Source organism: Numenius arquata, chromosome 6 (assembly GCF_964106895.1).
Source record: "Numenius arquata chromosome 6, bNumArq3.hap1.1, whole genome shotgun sequence".
In the NCBI taxonomy this organism is placed as follows: Eukaryota; Metazoa; Chordata; class Aves; order Charadriiformes; family Scolopacidae; genus Numenius; species Numenius arquata.
This window is the reverse complement of record NC_133581.1, coordinates 57956095-57977920: the sequence shown is the minus strand read 5'-3', so window position 1 is coordinate 57977920 and position 21826 is coordinate 57956095. Positions and strand designations below refer to the sequence as shown.

Genomic DNA, 21826 nt, shown 5'->3' with positions numbered 1-21826 from the left:
ACCAAGTCCCCTGAAAAGAAATGCCTTAAACTGAGCGGCAAACCCCTTGGTACTGACTGGAATGCAGCAAAAGGCTGTTTGGAGGATATACAGGAGACTGGGCAAAAAACCTGTCTGGGCACGCCAGGGTTCAGATAGCTCCCGCCTGAGCCTTGGCTGGAGTAGCTGAGCATTAAACTGATGTAGATCCATCACTCTTCTGCTGCTGCCTTTTCTAGCTGCTTCTGGTGTGCTTGGTTTCAAAGGGCACCTTACATTTCTCTTTCAAGGCAGCTGTTTTTATAGCAGGAAGTTTTACTGCAGCGTGGCCACTTGCCAGAGAAGGGCCATTGCCTGCACCCGCGGCGCTGCCAGTACTGCTGGAAGGTGTGTGGCAGGTGGGTGAGAGTTCCCCATGTAGAGATGAGCATGCAGACTCTCCAGGTGAGCAAAAAGGATGAGACGCCTGTGGCTGGACCATCTGATGTCCTATAGGGAGCTCCCGCTGGCCACCAAAGAGGAAACTGATACTTGCAGGAGCCTGGAAATTCATCACCGTGTACACTCTGCAGAGGGAAATAAAAGTCCTGAAGAGAGAAGCAGGCCCAGCAAGCGCTCTGTGTCCTTCCAGCAGAGGCTGAGAAGCTCAAAGTATGGAGATCGTCTCCTGACAGCAGCTGAGAAATGGGTCAGGTCTGAGCCGTGGTAGGTCTGGGCAGCAGGAAGTGCAGAAGGACAGCTGCCCAGCTTCAAGGGCTGCATGGCAGGCGGTGGGAGCCAGGCCAGACACTGCTTTTCTCCAGCAGCATTGTTTCAGGTGCATGTCCTTGCACATCCCTCCAGAGCACCTCAACCAGTAAGTCCTCCCAGGGCAAAAACTTTGCCTGTAACAGATCCGAGATGCTTCACGCTAAATAAGGCAGCTGGCAGCATTTTGGGAGGTCCCAAAGAGAGAAGTTTTGGAAAGGGAGGGGAAGTCCAGGAAGAAAGTATGAATGAGATGGTCTTCCTGTCTCACACCTCTGCCTTTCCAGCTGGCAAGCCATGCCCCGACTGCCCTCTTCAGCACAGCACTCAGCTACTTTTTGCTTGACAATTGTCAGAGCTGCCTCTGAGGTCCCCAACTTTTCCAGGGAGAATTCCTCTGACCCATGGCTGCTAACACAGAGAACCACTAAAACCAGCTCTGGGATCAGCTCCACCATCCCACTTGGCCAGGAACGCACCTGGCATGGTGATACCTGGCACATGCTGCCATGGTGCTGAGCTCTGGCCAGAGCCCACCATGGCCTGACCCAGACAGAGCACAGGAGGACAACATACATAAAGTGAACATTTACTTAGAGATACAGAACTGAGTATTATGAAGGACATACATGGATGGAGAGGGTAGCGACACCACTGCGGAGGGCGGCTTGGACCCCCTTCCCAGCATGTTGGGGAAGGAGCCAGATGCTACCGGACAAGTAACACAATGGAGATAACTGTGGCATATGCATTTGTAACAAACAGACCATCATAACATACATTTCTATGGGATCACATCTAGTGATTATATAAATCCATATAGAGATCGCTGTATAAAAACTTTGTAAAAAATACTTTAAAAAAGTGTAAAAATGTGCATTCAAAAGCACGGCCGACACGGACAGCTGGGCTGTAAACATTATACTGAGAGTGTGCTTGTGGGGGGCGCCTGCGCCACCGAGCCCCGACAGGCCTGCCCACCAGACCGGGCTGCGTCAAGTGTTTGCGGTTCTTGGGTTCGGGTTTCCCTCCGGAGCGTGCGCCAGGAGCAGCGGCAGCCTCTGGGCAGGGCACCAGTGGCCACCATGCAGCCACCGCTCCTCCGCCTGTGGCCCCTGCTCCCCACGGGGTGCATGGTCCTCGCGGGACGTGCTGTGGCATCGTGGGTCCCCGGGGCCACAAGCAGGCTGAAAGGCCATGATGAGGTATCACAGGGAGGTTGCCCTCACCGGCACCACTAGCCCTGCTCCCGGGTTCAGCCTCGGAGTACATGGTTGACAGGTTCCTGAACTTCTCTGTCCCCATATCTGTTTGGTCCATAGTTCCCAAGGAAGCCCACTGGGTCCTGGCTGCACCAGGCCTGGGTGCAAAGTTCTTCATACAGTACATACGTTAGAGACCCTGGAAGACCCTGCGCCACTGTCTCCTCCTCCTGGCCCAGTGCCACCTTCACTTCTTCTCTAGCTGCTCCAGCAGTGGGTTGGCTTCACTCTCAGGTGTCTTGACACTGTCTGTCCGCACAATGCAGGTGGGACGGTGCCGGTTCAGCATCAGGATCAGCTGCTGCCTCTCCTGTTTCAGCTCTTCTATCTGGGCCTTCAGCTCAGCGTTCATGAGCTCTAGACGCTCAGACTCCTAGACGGACAGGAACACAATCGCATGTAACTGTACTCCAACAGGACAAGATACAAGGAGAAATAATTTGGCCAACAAACCATCTCTGTGACCCTGCAGCACAGGAGCAGCCTGAAGATCTGCCAAGGCACCAGGTCCCTCCAGGCAGTTCATCCCCAGCCCCACTACCTTGCATTACCTGGTGCCAGCACAAGGAAATACACAGCCACCTCCTAGGACAGGTTTCTGCTGCACCACAGCAAAACCCCTCCCTGGCTGCTTTCCATGGTCTGGAAGGGTGTTTGGAAACAAACCTGCATTTAAGTTTTCACCCCCCCATCTGCAAGGATCTGCCCTTGTGAAATGGCTCCTTGTCCCCTGCTGTGTCATTCGCCTGTGTCCCACCAGCCCTTGCAGAAAAGCAGCAAGGTGCTGTGAGAGTTTTTCTGCCTTGGAGTCACAGGTGAGAGGGCACCTGGTCTCTGAACGGGGAAACCTTCAGGAATTTGGGCAAGGGGCCAGCACGCTGTCAGTCCCTGTCCTGTGTCACACTGCCACAGGTTCTCCCGCTCCAGCAGGAGACACTATCAGCCCTCTCTCCCCCAAGCCCAGAGCCCACCTCCAGCCCTCTCCATCCCTGGTACCATGGGCACAGGGATGCCCATGAGCTCTGCCTGGGCACGCACATGGCCACCACCTTCACAGCCTTGTGGAAAGGGGGGCAATGGGCCTGTATTTTCCCAGATAAGAGCACAGGAGCAAGGAGAGGCAGAGCGGCAGTTCAGGAGGGAGCATTGCCCACAGCCAGGGCACCTTTCTAGGGAGATGCCCCCACCAAGGACCCAACAGCACCCTGGGACAGGTCAGGGCACCCACCCGTTGCAGGAACTCCGTCCTCTCCTTCTTCTTGTTACGACATCGTGCTGCTGCTACTTTATTTTTCTCCCGGCGCCTTTTCCTCCTCTCCTCTTCCTCGTCCAGCTGCAATGAGATGGAGAAGCCCAGGTCAGAGCCCGCAGATGTAGGGCAGGACAGGAGGTAGAGGCAAGCACCCAGCAGACCCACTGGTGACAGGACAAGGAGCAGGGTGGTAGCCACCCATACCAGTGGCCACTAGCAACGTGGTCTAATCCGGACCAGGAACCAGGCGTGCTGCTGCCTCTAACTTCATTCTGTGGGACATGGGGAGGGAGAACAGTGCAGTGCCCACAGCTGAGGACCCAGCTGGCAGGGGACAGACAACTCTTTGCAGGGCTGCTCCCTCCCTGAGAGAAGGCAGAGACAAAAGGAATAGAGCCCCATCCCACAAAGATGGGCACAGTTTGTCACATGGACATCTACAGGCACAGCTCTATGAGCAGAGTTGTTCAAAGCATCACACATGTAGCCAACGGCGAGAGGCAGAGAAACATTAAAGATCCCCCAGCTGGGCCTGGCTCTTCCCCTTCTAGTACATAGGACTGTCTGCTGCAGCTTCAGTGCCAGCCGAGTCACAGGGCCACTTTGGTAAGGTGGGGACAGGTCTTGCACCCCCTGTAATGAAGTGGGACACAGCAGTGCCTGCGCTGTTCGCCATGTCTTGGTTGCTCTGTGCTGTCTGACTCAAACCACACAGGCCAGGCCAATAAGCCCTATGGGTTGGAAACCCATAATCAAAGTATTTAGGGATATTTACTACAAAGCCTGTGTAAATGGCCTATGGCATGCTTACATCCGAGAACCCAAACCAGCTCCTTCAAGAAACATCTGAGCGCTGGAAAGCCTTGTGAAGTCACCACACAGGTTACACTTTGTGGCGTGGCTAGGGAAGAAAAGGTCCCCAGTGCTTTTATCCACATTTGGCCTGGGACTCCGAAATTTGAGATGTCAGACTGACTGCCCCATTCCTATCAACTGATACCTGACAGCACACATTTTTCCAAATGCAGTGGCAGCAACACTAGCTTTATAAGCACTTCCACAACCTATTTTCACCTTCTCTAAGGGCAGCTCCAGTCTGCAAAGGCAGCCGCATCCTTCCCTTCATACCTCCCTAAATCAGTGTGGCTGAGGGACACATCTCCCAGATGAGCCTCTCGCAGCACACACCACCTGAACAGCCTTGTTGCTCTAGTGCCTGGGCTTAGTCACCTCAAGAGGAAAGTCAGATTCCCAATGCCAAGGCCACAAAGTGGTGGTGGTACTGGTGGGCCATTAGATTACCCCACATGTAGGTACACCAGTGATGCCTGCAGGGAAAGAGAGCTGCAGGTGCCACTGTCCACAGCAGACTGTGCACGCTGCTAACATTCATTGAGTCCAAAGCCCACTAATCAAAACATCTAAATGTGATGTGCAAGAACAGAATGAAACATTGACTCGGCAGAGTTAAGGTGAAAGGATACCTTAGGTGAGCTGCGTGTCCAATACGCAGCATGTGGCACGCTTTAGAAGACAATGTCCAAGTTTCATAGCACTAATACAGCTTTTGCATCTTCTCTACCTTACTTCCCAAGCGTTATACCAAAGTTGCTATATTAGATGGGGCTAAAATATTAAGTAAAGTCAGCACAAGCTATGCACAGATTTCCCTAATGCGGAGCTGCCACCATTCCTTCACGAAGGCAGTGCCATGGGGCATCATTTGGGAGAACCAGGGTGGGAACTGCACTGATACCCCGAAGTCCAGTTAGAAATGGCCAGCTCTCACTACACCCACGTAACTCAGATGTGGCAGGCATTAGCAGAAGTGACCAGGAAGGCTTTAACTCCACACTCTGCTGCCTTTTCCTCTTGGCAGGACCAGGATACCCCACAGCAAGGCACAAGTAGCTCTTACAAAATTTCCACACAGAGTTTAAGAGGAGGTGGACATCAGGGTAGCCACTCTCTGCACATGTCCTCTCTGCACATTTACCAACTACTCATCTACCCCTTAGCTATCTTCTCGGCCTTTTAGTTCACAGATTATTAGGAGGGCGCAAAAAGGGGACGTGCTCACAACTCTAAAGCTCAAGAAACACACCCCTAACTTTCCTGCAAAATACATTTTGGTTTGTAACAGAAACTGGAAGACCACACAGCAGCCACACAAGCCTCATGGTCTCCCTGGGAATTGCCTGACACATTTCCATGTCTTGTTGCTCCATTCAGTGAGGATCAAAGACTATGTGACCTGTCCCCTTTGGCTTCCCCTTCACCCCACGGAGGGCCCAGCAAAGGGCTGTGCCCTTTATATGGGGTACAGGTGCTCAAGGATTGTGGCTCAGCACAGATAGTTGCAGCTTGAACTCTTGCCTCTGCTTTTTGACCACAGGTCCTGTAACTTCAAGAAAGCAGGTTTCCCCCTCTCTGCTTCTGCTTGATTTCAGTTCAAAAAGGTGACATGGCCCTAGTGCTGGGGTTAGGACTCTTCTCAGAGGCATGAGGGACAGTGATGGCGTATCACCCCACAGCATGTTTCAGCAGTTGATCTCCAAGGCAGCCCTTCGGGTAGAAGATCTGGGGGTGCCTCCTGAATTGCTTCAGTCAGCAGCACTGGGAACAGCTGTGATCATCAGCCAGAGGGGCAGGGCTTTGTCCCAGAGGGACTACCCCAGGTGAGTTGATTGTGGAGGAGCCCAGCAGCACCTGTCTCCAGCCACCCCAGGGGGAGGGCAGCCTGCCAGCCTGCCCAGTGTGGATGTCCACCACCCTCCAGAGAAGGCAACACCCACCCCCAAACACCCCATTGCCAGGAGATGCTGGTCCTCCCAGCACAGTGAAGAAAGCTGTCTGTGCCCCAGCTCGCAGGGAGCAGGCACTGTGCACAGCATGGTGTGCCGGTACCCAGCATCCCTGGGCTCCGGCTCCCTGCGAGAGGAAAGCAGCTGCAGGCTGCATTGCAAAATTGTGCGTGGGCAGCTTCTTGGCTACTCATGGGATAAGCAGCTACTGCTTCAGCTCCCCCAGGCTTTTGCTGCAAAGCCTGTGCCAGGGGCAGCTCCATTTACTGTCCTCAACTCCTCGGCTTCACAGGCCACGCAGGGGAGGAACCGGCTGCAGGCAAGGCGGCCACGTGGGGGCTGCCAGCGGATTTCCCCTTATCTTTCCTCCACATGGTGTCTCAACAACTGGCTCAGAGGACACTCAGTACTTTCAGTACCTGCTGTGGGGCAGAGCTGCCCTGTCCCTGTTATGCAGAGGGCCGGTGAGACCACATCCCCATGCCCACAGAGCAAAAGCAGCTGTTGTAGGGCCAGCTCAAAGGTGCCTGAGATGTTCCAGGAAAGGAGCTGTGCCCAGGAAGCTACAGACTCCCTCCTTCCTCCCCAAGCCATGAAGCGAGCACCCTGTTTGCTGTATGATACCCAGGACAAGAGCTTGGGACAGCACTTGGCTTCAGCTGCCAACCCACGACTGCTTTGCCCATAGAGACTTGCCATAAGTCATTAGGATCCCCCAATCCCTCCCGATGGCCTACTGCAGCATCCTAGCCTCAGCTCCTGCCACTGCGGAGCTGCCTGTTCCTTCCTCAGGTGATGTCCATGGGATGCTGCATGAGCTTATCAGACACCACCTTGGACACATTGCTCCTGTGCAAGGTGATCAGATGGACTCCACCGTACCAGTCTTCCCCAGAGGAGTCCACTGCAGGGGCTGGGGGCAAGGAATAGGCACCCTCCCCACAGGTGGGTGCTGTTGAGCTTTTGCCAACAGAGTTGGGCCAAACCAGGTGTCAGCACCATTTTGAGAGTGGGAACGGATGTTTTACCCCGTGCTGCTCACAGCTGATCATAGGCAGCTTTTCACATCATCTAGCACCTCCTTACTGATATCTCCAGAGAACACACGTCACACCATCCTCACACAGCATCATCTGAGGTATCCTCACACAGGAGCAAATGCACTGTTCAGAAAGGTTGTTTACTGAACCTTCTGACAGCAGCCACCACCCTCACCAAGGTGGGGCTTCTGAACTGATGGGTTCCCAGCTCCATCTGCAGGCAGTGGGAGGTGCATTCACTACCACCAGCACAGCAAGGGTCAGGGACTCAAAGACTGGACAACCCACACATGAGACAACCACACAAGGAAAACACTGTGCAAGCGTCTCCCAAGTTCTTGCAGCCTGGTTCTGACATGCCAGCCTGCAGTACCAAGCAGAAGCCACCCACCTTCCCCATCCCAGGAGCCCCGAGGTGAAGCCAGCCCCCTCCCCAAGCAGTGGGGCAAGGGCAGCCCCTGCCAACAGTGCCTGTGGGCACAAGCTGAGTCACTGCTGCCACTCAGTGCCACTCACCCATACGCTTTGTCATTGCCTGTCCTGCAGGGACAATGCCAGCAGCACCAAGGGCTCATTGGGATGAAAGCATCGCACAAGCCCTCTGACAGGCTGCGTGGCTTCTCCTTTGCGTGCACGCCCCAACCTAGGGACACATTGGCTGTGCCAGACCCTGCTCCACAGGCAGGGTTCGATTTCAGCCAGCTGACAACGGCTGCGTGGGACCGGTCAGGTCTGGGACACTGAGGCCACCACACCCAGCCCATGCCGCAGGGACAGAAATTCAGGCACGGGGAAGAGTCAGCCAGTGGAGCAGCTGCCAACACGTGCGCACATCACCAAACAGGCAGAGTGACATACTTATAAAACATGCTGCTGGCCATCCTGGCAGGAAACCCAAGCACAGGCAGGACAGAAACTCAGGCAGGTGCAGGCAACGGCCCTGCAGGGCCACCTGCAGACAGTAGCCCCCAAGACTCACCTCACTTTTCACGGGCTGGGGTCTCTTCCCAAGCTTCACCTCCAGGAAGTGGAGTGGTGAGATCATGGCCCCGATGTTGCGGATGTCAGCGTACTTCAGCTCCTCGGCAGTCAGGGCTGTGCCAGGCAGTCCTGTCAAGGGGCCGAGCCCAGGCAGCGCGCCGGCCGTCAGCGACGGGTCGGGGATCTGCCCTGGCATCATAGCAGGGGAAACAGCTTCGTAGGCTGGAGGGAGAGCGAAACATAGCCCATTACAACTCAGCTACAGGGCCTCACGACACTGCACAAGTCAAATTTATTCTACAGTCCCATCACCTAACGGGGAACAAATCAGGGAAACCAGCCATTCTTCTCCAGGGGTGGCAAAGGCAAGGACTAAGCAGAACCTGGGTGACAGAACCCAAAATATATGAACCCCAGTAGGAAGGATACAGTACTAGTGTGCAGATCAGGAAAGGAAGAGACCTGAGAGGCAAAGCACTAGAAGAGCAGGAGCTGGCTGCAACAACAGTGATATGGTCCCATGGACTATTGGTTTTGGCACACCTTTCTCTGGAGTGCAGAAGATCAAGGTTTGCTCTTAACTGAGTTTTGATTAACATGTAGGTTATTAGGACAATAATAAAACTCACAAAAAAACCCATAATATGCCTTAGGCTGAATTTCTTCTGGGCAGGTTCAGCCCGCTAGTCAGGGCTGGGACATGGTACGCAGGGACCAGGGATAGAATGCAAGAGAAAAACCTGTCCCTGAACAAACATCTCCCAGCATGGACACAAGGAAGCAAAGGCTGGAGAAGAGGTGAAATGGATCAAGGTGCAAAAGGCTTCTTCTATCAGGAAAGAAAAAAAAAATTGCAGCGCAAGTGAGAATAGGATCAGGACAAGCTTTGGCAAGTCACTTACAGGCAGAAGAAAGGGAGTTACCAGGAAACATGAAGAACAAGCCGCTAAGAGATGAATAAATAAAATTATACCTAAAATGGGAAGCCCAGAGAGCTGGAGCTCTTATATCAGCCAAAAAGCAAAGGGAGCAGGTGCCTGTTGGCTGCAGTGCGAGTAAATCCCTGCTTGTGTAACTGACTGGGACACTCACAAGTGACCCAGTTGCAACATGCAGAGTCAACTTTTGTCCACACAGCAACCATTTTTCCACCCCCTCAACCCAACCACATGTCCCACTGCTTGTGCACTGCTCTCCTCACTCTGCCCAGCTGGACTGGTCCCAGTACACTCCAGGAGCCTTCAGGCATCCACCCCATCCTGCCCCCAACACCAGGAGGCATCCATGCAGTGGGGAGAGGGATCAACAATGTCAGGAGGGAGAAACAGACCAATGGAGTTGACCCAAAAATCTCACTGAGCAGCTTTCTGCAACCACTAGAGCCAGTCACAAGGCAGGATTCAAAGAGCAGTTAGGTAAACTCATGGAAGAGGGGTCCACAAAGGACCATCAGTCTGCACAAACTCCTGGAAGCTCTGGCAGCACTGACTGCCAGAGCAAGGAGGTGCATTAAGTGAGGGATAATATGCACTTGCCCTTCTCTTTCCAAAGCATCTACTCTCAGCTGCTGAGAGTAGATGGAAACAGGCGATGCAGACTTTTGGTTCAGGCAGTACAGCTATGCTAAGCTGAGGCACACGCATGTTATCAAGGCAGCTGCCACAGTTGCTCAGCATTTGCCATCCTGGGGTGACAGATCTATGTTGGTACCAGACTGAAAACTTCAGCAAAGCTGCATGTGAGATAGGACTGTTGGATCACAGAGTCACAGAACAGTTGAGGTGGGAAGAGACCTCTGGAGATCACAGAATGGTTAGGTCGGAAGGGACCTTAAAGATCATCTAGTTCCAACCCCCCTGCCATGGGCAGGGACACCTCCCACTACACCAGGTTGCTCAAAGCCTCATCCAGCCTGGCCTTGAACACTTCCAGGGATGGGCCATCTGCAACTTCCCTGGGCAACCTGTTCCAGTACCTTGTCACCCTCACAGTAACAAATTTATTCCTGATATCTAATCTACATCTGCCCTCTTCCAGTTTGAAGCCATTTACCCTTCATCCTATCACTACATGCCCTTGTAAAAAGCTCCTCCCCATCTTTCCTGTATGCCCCCTTCAGATACTGGAAAGGTGTTATAAGGTCTCCCTGGAGCCTTCTCTTCTCCAGGCTGAACAACCCCAGCTCTCTCAGCCTATCTTCATAGGAGAAGTGCTCCAGCCCTCTGATCATCTTCATGGAACTCCTCTGGACCTGCTCCAACAGGGCCATGTCTTTCTTACGTTGGGGGCTCCAGGGCTGGATCCAGTACTCCAGCTGCCTGGTCCAAATCCCCGGCTCAAGCAGGGTCAGTGGGAGCAGGTTGAACAGGGTTAATCATGGCAAGCAGAGAAGTTAAGGATTTCTTGGTGCTGGCACATGTCTTTACCCAGGAGATTATTCAGTGTATTTGTTAATGCAAAGGAACAGGAGATGAGTAGCGGAAGGGAAGGAAAGCCAATCATATAGGTTAGTCTAGGGTAAAGAGGCTAATGCAACCTCCACAGCTGCCAGCAAGGGTGCTGTGCAAGCCATACTGGTGTGACAGACAAAGGGATTTGCATCAGAGAGTGCCTACAAGCTGCAATATTCTGTGAGCCATCATACACTTTAACCTGCCACTGAAGAGGTCCAGGTCGCGGCACGAGATGTCCTCTGACAGCATTTGCTCAGCAGACGGCAGCGGTGACCAACAGGACTTGAGAAAGAGCATGGAAAGCAAATGCAGTAAGACTGTGACTGTAAGGAGGCGGCAGGCAAGAATCAAGCCCTTTGCTCTAGTCATTCTTCAGGAGGAGAGACCAGAAAGGGGAGAGCAGGCCAGTGCTCAGCAGTGCTGGTATGCACGGGGGAGGAGGAAGCTGCGCCTGGAGGAGGTGATTCGCACAAGGACATTAATGCCCGAAAAAGAGAAGATGGGAGAGATGAGTAACTTCTGAAGTGAAGTGATACTATCTGACAAAATGGAATCCTGCCCATTTGGTGACAGAAGAGAAAGAGAAGATACTTGGTAATGATACTTAACCTCAGAAAAGACTACACATCAACTCATTGAGATTGCAAGGACCCAAATTGGTCCAAAGTATCTATTCTTCCATAATAATCTCTGAACTAGACAGCTGTAATTCCACTTCTGCAGTGGTTGCCTTGTACAGTATCAGGAGATGCCCGCTCACAGCAGGGCTCTGAAGCCGCACACCACCTTCCACCCCTTCCTTCCAGGCCTGCACACGGCTAAGATGCTTCCCTCCTCCAGAAACTGGGCACCATCCTACACCAGGCTGCACTCAAGACAGAAAAAGGCAGAAAGTTATTTGGGAACTGTGCCTAAATCCCTACCATCTTCCTCAGAAACTGTCCCTCTCCAGCAGGAAAGCACGGGTCAGTGAGGTGGCATGGCCAAGGGGAGGCAACTCCAGAGGCTCTTCCCAGGACGTACTGCCCCAGGACTCAGCTGCATGGAGTTAAATTCAGTCTACCATCCGGTATAGCTGCACGCACTGCAGAGCTAGCCATTTCCCAGCCGCTGCCCCAAAAATGACATACTGGGGAAGCAGTCTGCCAACAGCAGCACACCCCGGGCCAGCTGCTGCACACCCCCTCACCAGCCATCCTGTAGATGTCCGTCCCCAACTTGAACAGTTTGTGCTTAAGAAAAAATAAGAATTAAAAAAAAAAAAAAAAAAAAAAAAGAATTGGTAGCGAAAGTATATAAACACCCTCTTGTAGTCTCCACCCTGCAAATACCACGTGTGAGCTGCTGTTGCACACACTGACATGGGGCCCTGACCCACCCTTTCACAGGCTTCAGGCTGGGAACTGACTCGAGCCCAGCACTGGACACCTAAATCCATTCCGGGCTTGGGGGACCTGGTTTTAATTTGTTGTCTTCATCACGACATGCAGCTGACAGCACTCGGGCACCGAGCTGGACAGTCCCAGTCCTCAGCTAGACCAAATTCAGGGTCACTCCAATTTATGAAATAAGGAGGGAGGAGAAATCTGTTGTCCAGATTGTGGGACTACCTGGCCACGGAGCATCCCTCTGCACTCCTGAGCCTGGGGCAGCTCCCTGGGGACAACTGGCTAAAGATTTGAGAAAACATTTTGCTTTCTCTGGCCCACCTTTTCCCTCTACCTCTTTAATCTAGTAGCTTAAAATGCCTTGAAATAGCCTCCATACCAGCGTGACATCAGGCACAGGTCAGAGCGAAGGAGCTGGCCCAGCACCTAATGTGATCTAAAAAAAACTTAGCCTAAATCCAGGGACTGCACTGCCAAAGCCCACATCACACCTGCATCAGTGTGAACTAAATCTAAAGCTGTTCAAACCAAAGTACTGAGAGCCACCTGGAAGAACATGAACCTGCACATTAAAATGAGCTGAGAATTAGGAGGGAAGGGGCAAAGTGACTTCTACAAGTGAGATCTAGCTCAGGGGCTGGGAAGCTCAGGACAACATTGAGAACTGCCAAAAGCCAAGCTGAAGTAGACCTTGAAGAGGAACATAAAACCATTCCCAACAGGGCTATAACCATGGAAATAAGGGAACGAGGAGGGATGTTTCCCCTCTCTGCATAGCAGGGGTGCAGTGACAGATCATCCCACCCAGCCCTCAGTGCCCCTCAACTCCAGGCACTGTCACTCCCTGCTGTTCAGAGGGACTCTCTTGTTCCACTCCTTTTGCCTCTTCCTCCTGTAAGAGAGGCTTTCCTTTTATCCCAAGTCCTAGATACTTTCACCTTCTTTTCTGGTTAATGCTAGAAGTAAGAAATTGTACTTTCATTGTGTCAAAAAAAAGCCAAGGCATGTAATTCTATTTAATGCCTTGGTCTTCTTCCCGAGGCTGCTACCCTGGAACACACTGACATGCCTGCCGATAGCTCCAGCACATTTCTACCACGTTTGCAGGGTAGAGCAGAAATAACTTTGAAGTTCAAGATCTGAGTTTGACCTTTAAGCTGCAGTTTTTCAATAGCCACATCTTGCTCGATGGGGTGAATACGGCTGGTGCCTTGCCAATTCCTAATTCCTTTCTGGATATTCCCTTGCAGTGTTTGTTATTTCTAAGGCACATGAACCAACTCACCTCTGTATTCCTTCCCTTTCTAACACAGTGCTTTAGCCGGCAATCTTATTAGATTTTTTCTTTTCATAACTGATTATTAACACAGTCTTTTTTCCCCCCCTCAATGTCAGGCAGTCTTTCAATGTCTCCTTACTGGAGCTGAGAAACGTGTCTTCAGTAAAACCTAGCTTTCTGGTGTCCTATGGCTGAACCACACAATTCCTACATTGTATCAGCTATGCTTTTTCACATAACGAAGCCAAGAGCAAAGCAAAGCAGCGAGGGGAAAGAGAATATGGAGTCTTACATCTGACACTGGGATCTGCGTGACGCCAGCTGCTCGAGTTTACATTCGCCATAGCTGTGCCTTCTGCACTGATGCTATTCATCATTTTGTGCCACGACATCAAGATGCTCCAGAGTGAATTAGGAGACAGAGAAGGCTTTCTTAAAACTTCAGTTTGGTGATGAGCAGCTTGTGTCATTCAATGCTCTCTTCAGCAACTATCCTTACAGCAAAAATCTGGTCAACACATGATTTCATGGGTCAAAATTCAGTTTGTATTTCCTTAGCTTTGCCTCTACACTCCCCTTGTTCTGGTTAAAATGCTGTAACACAAGGCTTGACCTCTTGCCGAAATGTCTGTAAACCCTCCTAATTATTGCAGTCACATTTGCATCCTTCCTTTGGCACTGTTCTTCTTGTGGTCCCAGCCAAGCTCAGGTCAAGCTCATTTATTTTCTCAGCAGTCTCATCCCCAAAAAGCTGACAACAGTAGAGCTTCCTGTGCTCACCTTGGTTTTGCTGTATCTTTCCCATCAGTGACAAGTGTTTCTGTGCTTTGTCCCCCAATTATGTCCTTATGGTCAACAGTCTGTGACACTGGTTGACTTAATATTTCTTAAAGGCAGTGCCCATTACTCATAGTTTTTCTCCTGTTGCCAGGATCCATTATCTTCTGGAGCCCATGACCTAGTGGGAAGAAGCTTTACCAAGTTGTTACTGCCCCATACAATTGCTCGGCTTCCTCAGTGGCACTGTCCCTGCATACCCTCTTATTCTTTCTCCTGCAGTTCTAATCTTCATTTGCTTGGAGGGTTTGGTTGTTTTTTTTTTTTCCCTCCCATACTGATTTCACTGCTGCTTTTTCTGGGGACTTTTTTTGTTTGTTTTTTTCTTGAAGGACCCGATGTTTGCACAGCAGTTACGGCATGAATCTAACTTGCGTAGGCATAATCCACGTAACTCAGTGTCCCCGGGGGCTTGTACTCCGGTTGCTAGCCTGCATTCACACCCCTCCTGCCACCTCCTCAGTGCTATTCTTACCCACAGACTAAAACTGGCACAGGAATGCCTACCTGTGTTGAAATCATACATTCATTTCCCTGTGCAGAAACTGCCTTAGTTCGTATCCACTGTTCCCCCAGGACCATCCTGTGCATCCTCACTTATCCAGAGGTGCTGTTTGCTTCTTTATAAACCCAATGCAGTTGCTGCTGCTGCGTCAACAGCATCATCATACAGAGGGGACCGTGACATCCCAAAGCAGGCTCTGACAGTCACACTTCAATTTAAATTGCCATTACTGCCTTATCTCTGCTGTCAGCTTCCTTGGCAACAGTAAGGGCTGTTTGCAACCTTATTTTCAATTTTGCTGTCTATAAATCACGGTTTCTTCCAACATAAGCTATTTTACATGCTCTGACATCTGCAATTGTTGATCCAAGTACCCTTCCAATACTCAGAGAGCCAGTCTAGCACCTAATACTGCCAGCCAAGAGATTCTGACATTCTGTAAATACCAGCATGTTTCTCTTTTGCCCGTGTTAAGCACTGTACTAAGGCAAAGTCTGTCCTACCAGCCCTTTTCCATGCCGCCTGCAGAACCAAGGCCATGCTTGCCCGTTGTTCTCTCACTCCAGGCTCGACCTGGGTGCCTGCCATTACTTGTCAGCTGCCATGCATCACAGCACTGCCAAAGTCTGCAAGCCACCACACAAGCAATCTTTGATCTCTTCATCAGTGTCTTAGCACTTAACATACTATCACCATTTGTATGCACTGTCTTGGAGCACCTAAGGCATAGCAGTTGGCCTTTCATCTGCTCCTGGCAACAGGCAATAATTCTGCTGTGGAGATCAGAAGCAGTGCTACCATCCATGAGAAGCAACTTCTGGCTCCTTAGATTTTAATATGGCTTTATTGTCATGTTTTACTTTTTTTAGCTCCCGGCTATCAAGTTTGCTCAGCCTGTATGTCATATATTGCATCTTTCTAGTTCCCTCTGTTGGCAGAAGGATGATTTATATGAAAGCCCTTTCCTGACACGCTCAACTTCTCATGCCCGAAGAATGTAACTTCCTAAACAAAGACAGGGCAGTTGGCTATCACTCCTTCCCTGAAGCACAGAGCCACTTGCTTTTTTCCATCTGGAGGCTTCTGGCTGGGGAGACCGCAGGGTGCTGAGGGTCACTGGAACTTACAGGCCTTCTTCCACTTCAAGGTTCAGCCCCCAGTAAGTGCCAAGTTAACCACGATGAAGGCAGAAGTCCACTACCCCATATTCCCAGTACCACAAGTACCTAGCCATGCAATTACAGCTTTCCTCTCTTGTCTGAAATGTGATACTCTCCCATTCTCACACAAATGCTATCTGCTCTAGATGCATCTGATGCACCTAGTTTTGAGTAGTACCTTAGAGCAGGTTACCCCATCTCCTGTCTAGCTTCTTCTGGTCTGCATTGTTAAAAGCAGTAACTTGCAGTGCCAGTGCCAAAGGCCACACTGAGCAGCATCAAAGCTATTTGCCAACCATCAGCCAAGCCCTTTGGTTGTAAGCAGTCTTTTGAGATACCCATTCAATAGTGCTGGCAAACATGGACTTTAACAGCAGCCACCATGCACTCATTCATTATCTGCTGAACCTGTTGATGCCAAAGAACCCACCACCTGTAGTGTACTCAAGAGCTGCAGTGACACCCACTGGGATAAAACTGTGCTTCCCCTCTCTTTACCAAGGACCTAACATTACTTAAGTGTTTTATGGCATCAGGGAGATTCCCCTTTAAAGACAAGTTTAAGGCACTATCACAGCATGGCTTACCAGATGCACTGAGCTACAGCATGTCACCTCAGCATGCTAGACACCCTACTACCTCACTACCTCCACACTCCACTTCTACCCCAAGAGGGACAGACAGCTCCAACAACTATGCCCTGGGTTTGCAGGGCCAAAGAAGCATCTGTGCCCTTCCCACAGACACCCCCAGCTGCTGCCCTTGCTGTTCCCTTCCTGCCACGTCCACCCCACATGGAAGAAGAAGAGCTGCAGGGTTTGTGAACACCTGTACATGTAATGTCCCATCCCCACTCCCACTCCAGCAAGTGGACTGCAGGGCTGCAATGCTAAAAAAAGGAAGGAGCTGTGAAGGACAGTTCCTCAGGAGGTGGAAGTCCAAACCCATTTTGTGAGCAGGAACAGTCTGGCTTGGTCCTGCACATCTTGTTTCACACAGATGGCAGGAGGAACATCCGAGTCATTCACACACAGAAGGCTATGAAAAGCTTTCTGAAAACTGGAATGCAGAGAGCTTTCCTGCCTCCCTCTTCTTCTTCATCAGGAAGGCATGCAGCTCCCTACACTGTACCCACGGGGCAGTCCAGAGTGGACAGCCTCTCCTCGGCAGAAGTGCACTTTTGCAGCCCCCCACCCAACTGAGTCCCACCATCAGGCCCCCACACCTGCCTGTCTGATGCTTTGACTCCTTATCTCCATTATGAGGAGGGGGGATGCTGGTCCTCTTCTCAGCTTTAGAAATAACCCCTCCTTTGCTATAAGCAAAGCAGCCAGCTCACAGTCCTTTTTCTCTGAGCATTTTCCTCCATACCTTCACAGGGTAGTAAAAAGCTCTAGTTGAGCATTACACTGCCCCCACCACTGCAATGCAGCGACAGACTTGGAAGCAACCTGTGACAGCAGGGTTTTGTACAGCACCTAGCATAGCAGGGCTCCTCTATTGCAATAATTAGTTAGAACAAATGCAAAAAACCTGCAATTAGTTAGCACAATTAATTATTAGGAGAGATTGCAATTAATTATTTGTGGCAGACATCTAATAATGCCGTACCACCCACTGGACGGCAGTACAGAGCAGGAAGGTAAAAGCTATCCTATTTCTGCCTGGAGCAGCTCAACGGGATTTGAGGAGAAAGGAATATCCTGGTCTGAGCTAGGCTGAAGCTTAAACACTGAGGTTAGCGACTGACTTGCTGAAATCCCCCAGGATCTTCCCTGACCACATGTGGTCAGGGCTGGAACCTTCTTCAAGAAGACAACCCTACTCTGGCACTGAGCTATGCCCTCAGGGGCCAAGGATGGCCTCAGAGATGAGAGGCCCCCCTACAGAATCCTCAAAATTATGCCCCGAGTGTCAGGGTCATCCACAATGACCTCTAATCCATATAAAGACCAGCTCTGGCTAGTTGGCTACAGCTCTGCTCAGCTGAGAGGCCCATACGGACCTTCAGCTCCCTGGCTGCACGTTAAAATAGCCTGCAATGTTTGGATTGATACTCCAGACAGTCCAAGCAACTAAGAAATCCATGCAAACAGCCAAAGACAGATGGCATCAGGTTTGCCATGCCCCCTCCTTGCTACACCAGCACTGCAGGACACATGCAGGCTGGCAAGGGGTCCATGCCACACATGCTCTGCCTCCCTTGCTCTTGGGGCCAGGTCCACCAGTAACAGCCTACTGCAGTGGAAAGAGACTCTCAACAGCCTCATACTCAAGGCACTGTGTGCTGCCAAGTACCTGGCCCAGGCAATGCAGCTGAAGTAGCAAACACTAGCACAGGGAAGGAGACCGCAGAGCAGAGCTCAGCACTGCCAGTGCTTGAGCAGCTGAGATGGACACACTGATCGGATGGAGAAAGCAGGAAGAGGCAAGAGGTGTGAGGGAGTATCTACTCTTCCTTGGCAAGGACTGCAGCACAGAGACCTTTGCATCCTGCAAGGAGAGAAACACTCAACTGTGAAGAGGAGGGAGATGCATCCATAGCTGTCTCAGCGAGGAGATCCCAGGCAGCAACCTGCAAGTTAACTCTCAGCAGATCTTGTTAATCCCCCAGACCCCAGGAACGCAGGACAACCAATCGCTGCTTGACACGGGGACGGTTTGGATGGTGGCTCCTGCACCTACCCACTCATCCCCCAGATGGGCAGGTTTTTGCTTTTTTAAGTCACTAGGAGTCATACTAAGAATCTGAACTCCAACAACTGGCATTCCCAGATGTCCCCACGCAAGCACTCACCAGCAGATTCCCAGTGCAGACTCTGGCAACAGCTTCCAGATACAGTTTTTCATGCAAGTTTTCTTGAAACTAGCTAAAAAATCCTGGTCTGAGCTGCAGAAGCATTTGTTTCTGCTGAGCTCTCGGAGTCCAAACACACACACACGCACACACACACAGTTTGGCAGTGGTTGTGTTCCAGGGCTGGTAATACAAGCCATGGAGCAGGCTGCCAAGACAAGCAAGAGAACGAGCCAGGCCCCATTTCATTGGCCACCATACGCTGCATATGGCCCTGGAACCAGCCAGCACAGTGTTCTCACCCTCCTTGAAGGCATAGGAGACCCTGTGTTTTCAAATACACCTCCACAGGGCCTTCATTAAAGGAAAATGGAAACATAATGTGGCTCTTGCTCTCTTGGTATTTCTCCCTTTCCCCCAATTTGCTCTCAAACCTATTTCCCTCCCATGGAAAAAGAAAAGTGCCTCCTGGAGCAGACCGTGCAAAAGAATGCAACTTCCATTCAACTCCATGCCTGACTGCTAAAGCGGACTTGGGACCGAGCTGGGGGGGGACGGGACCTCCAGGGCCCCTTTTCCTTCCCAGGCCCCCGCGGGCTGGAGGCACGGCTCACCGCGACACCAGCCCTCCCCGCGGCACTCACACGGCGGCCAGAGGGAGCCCGGACCCCTCACCTGCGTGACAGGTGAAGCGGCGGCAAGGGAGGGCACCCGAAAGCGGGGAGACCCCGCTGCTCCCCACCGCCCCCGCACCGCATCCGTGCGGGGGTAGCGGCCAGCGCCGGCCACCCCCGAAAGGCCGCCCGAGCCCCCGCGCCTGGCCGGCTGCGGGGAGAGCAGCCCCGCTCCGCGCCGCCTGTGCGGTCTGCCCGCCCCCCAGTGAGTGTCCCCACACCCCCCAGTGAGTGTCCCCACACCCCCGCGGTGCAACCGACCGCTGCCAGCCGGACCCCCCCCCTCCCCGCCCGGAGGACAGCACCCTGCCCGCCGCCGCGGGGTGCCGGGATGCTCCTCCGGGCCCGAGCCCCCCGCCGCCCCCGCGGAGCCCCACGCCCCCGCAATCCTGACCCGCCCGGCGCTCCCCGCGTCCGCACCCACCGTGCAGGGGGACCTGGCTGCTGGGGTGCCCGGCCGCAGGGGCCGGGCGGGGGCTGCAGGCTCAGCCCCGCCGCCTCCGCCGCTGCCCCGACCCCCGGGCCCCGCCGGGTGCCGATGTCGGTGCCGGCCGCCGCCGGGGCGCCTCGGCCCACCGCCGCCCCCCGCCGCCCCGCTGCGCGCCTCCCGCAGGCTGTGGCGGGCGGCGGGGTGGGTTGCATCAGCCCCGGTTATATAGCGGCCCCGGGCTGCGGGGAGGGGTCGGGAATGCGGAACCGGCCGGGCTGCCAGCGCCACACGTCAGGGAGGGCGGGGGAGCGGGGCCGCGGGGCGGGGAGCGCCGCGCAGGGGTGGGACCAGCCGGGCCACCGGCACCCCGACATCCCGCACCCCGGCATCCCCGCATCCTGCACCGCGAGACTCCGCACCCGCCAGCCCTTGGCATCCCTGTGCCCTCGCCGCCGGCAGCCCCGGCACCCCCGACCGGGTGCTGGGCCGCCCCCCGCTCAGCGCCACCCCCGCCCGCGCCAGGACCCCGTCCCGAGCAGCCCCAGCCACCCGGCCCGGTGCCACCGCAGCCCTGCCCGGGCGACCCCGCGGGGCAGGCTCAGCACGGAGCCCCCGCTCCTCAGTCCTGCGCCTGGGAACAAGGAGGCAAAGGACCAGAGAGAGTAGTGGCCAGGGCTCCCCAGCACCAACCTCACCTCACCGAGGGCAGTAAAGCCACAGGGGGCAGGGAGAGCTGCAGGACAACCCCACCGCCTGGTGGGAAGCGAGCTCCTCATCTCATCACACCCCACACCAGCCTGTCCTGCTCATGCCCCACACGATGCTGTCTCCCCCCGTACACAGGTCAAGGGCTGTCAGCCCCAGCTCTGCCAGGCCTTTGACTGGGATGGAGAGGAGCCAGGAAGCAGAGGAGTTCAAGGTTCCCCTGCCCAGCTGTTTTGGCCTTCTGCCGTTATCATCTCTGGGACATCCCAGGAGGGACATTGCCCAAGGCACATGCACACTCATGGTGCCCCATGCTCTAGCACCACGATGTCTGGTGGAGATGGGGGAGCAGGTGGTAGACTGGGGCCTTCCTGATAACTTATTTGCATGGATCTGAATTGTCTCCTTCCTCTTTCCCTCTAACATTGGCCTCATCCCACCGCCATCTGCCAAACAGTTCTGGGAAGCAAAGCTCTGCAGAGCCGCAGGGCCACGCTGGACCTGCCGCAGGTACTGGATGCTCCAGGGCTGTTGCTCCTAAAGCATTTCAGGACAGAAACACTCCTTTTTCTTTGGAAATAAAAAATACAAGGGTGGTTAGCAAAACTGCTGGTCCGAGTGGCACCACCCAGCTCCCTCTGCCTGAAGGTATGGAGAAAGAGGTGAGACGTGTCTCCCAAACAGGATGAACCACAGCGAGGGCTCACGACCAGCAAATTCCTCCGAGACCTCTTGTGTGTCCCTGGGCCCTGTGGGCAGGTCATTACAAACAAGAGGAGTCTGTGATCGAGCTGAGCGATATCACCATCTCTTTGCCCTATCCTTTCCACCCACCCAGCTGCACAGAGAGCCACCATCCGCCCTACCTTGAATCCTTCTCCTGGCTTGTCAGTCATTGTTTCTTTTCAGCATTCTCCAATTTAATTTCTTTTCACCACTGACGAATCTTGCTATTCATCATCCACAAGGTCTCACTGCCAGCACTTCCAGCCTTGTCCTCTTCATCTGCGTCTCGGCAAGAGAAAGAGAATTCATTTTGGGGAGTTGGGACTGAGCAGGAATAGGCGACCAGAAACACTGCGTTCAATATACGATATACTTTGCCCAAGATGTCCTACAGAAATAGGTAACAGCCTGGCTTGGCAGGACACTGCACTCATTCCTACTCTCCTCACGCTGTTGGCTTTTTATTTTTGTTTTCAGAGAAGCAAAACACTTTTCATACACCTTTGCATACAACCCCAATATTTCTTTAATCTTGGCACCTCTTCTCAGGGGGAAGGGAGCAGTTTGAGCTGAGATGCATTTTTCCCATATGCATTCCTTCACCTATCAGATAGGACAGGCTTTTCTAGTGCCTTAAGATGGAGGGATCCCACTGTGGTTGACAAACAGTATCTCTCTCTAGCAATTCACACAGGTTGCCTTCAGGGCACAGCAGCAATTGCTGCGTCCTGAGGGCAGGGAGAGGGAAAACTAGGGAGATTTCAGAGGAGGCTGATGACCTGGCTGAGCAAGGTCCAGTCCAGCACT

The 21826-nt window shown here is 53.0% G+C and overlaps 1 protein-coding gene across 1 annotated transcript; it reads right to left on the bottom strand.

Moving 5' to 3' along the window:
* Positions 1 to 1300: 1300 nt before the first annotated feature.
* JDP2 (Jun dimerization protein 2) lies at positions 1301 to 8332 on the bottom strand. Its single transcript, XM_074149510.1, has 3 exons — positions 8064 to 8332; positions 3217 to 3321; positions 1301 to 2361 (listed from the first exon to the last, which is right to left on the bottom strand). The coding sequence occupies exons 1-3, from the start codon at positions 8262 to 8264 to the stop codon at positions 2176 to 2178; spliced, it is 492 nt and encodes a 163-aa protein (XP_074005611.1). The 5' UTR covers positions 8265 to 8332; the 3' UTR covers positions 1301 to 2175.
* Between the last annotated feature and the right edge of the window lie 13494 nt (positions 8333 to 21826).

Coding starts and splice junctions, on each gene's coding strand:
- JDP2 (XM_074149510.1), bottom strand. CDS start 8,264: ATGATGCCAGGGCAGATCCCCGACCCGTCGCTGACGGCCGGCGCGCTG. Junction 3,322..8,063: donor CCCAGCCCGTGAAAAGTGAG/GTGAGTCTTGGG, acceptor ATCTCATTGCAG/CTGGACGAGGAAGAGGAGAG. Junction 2,362..3,216: donor GGACGGAGTTCCTGCAACGG/GTGGGTGCCCTG, acceptor CTGTCCGTCTAG/GAGTCTGAGCGTCTAGAGCT.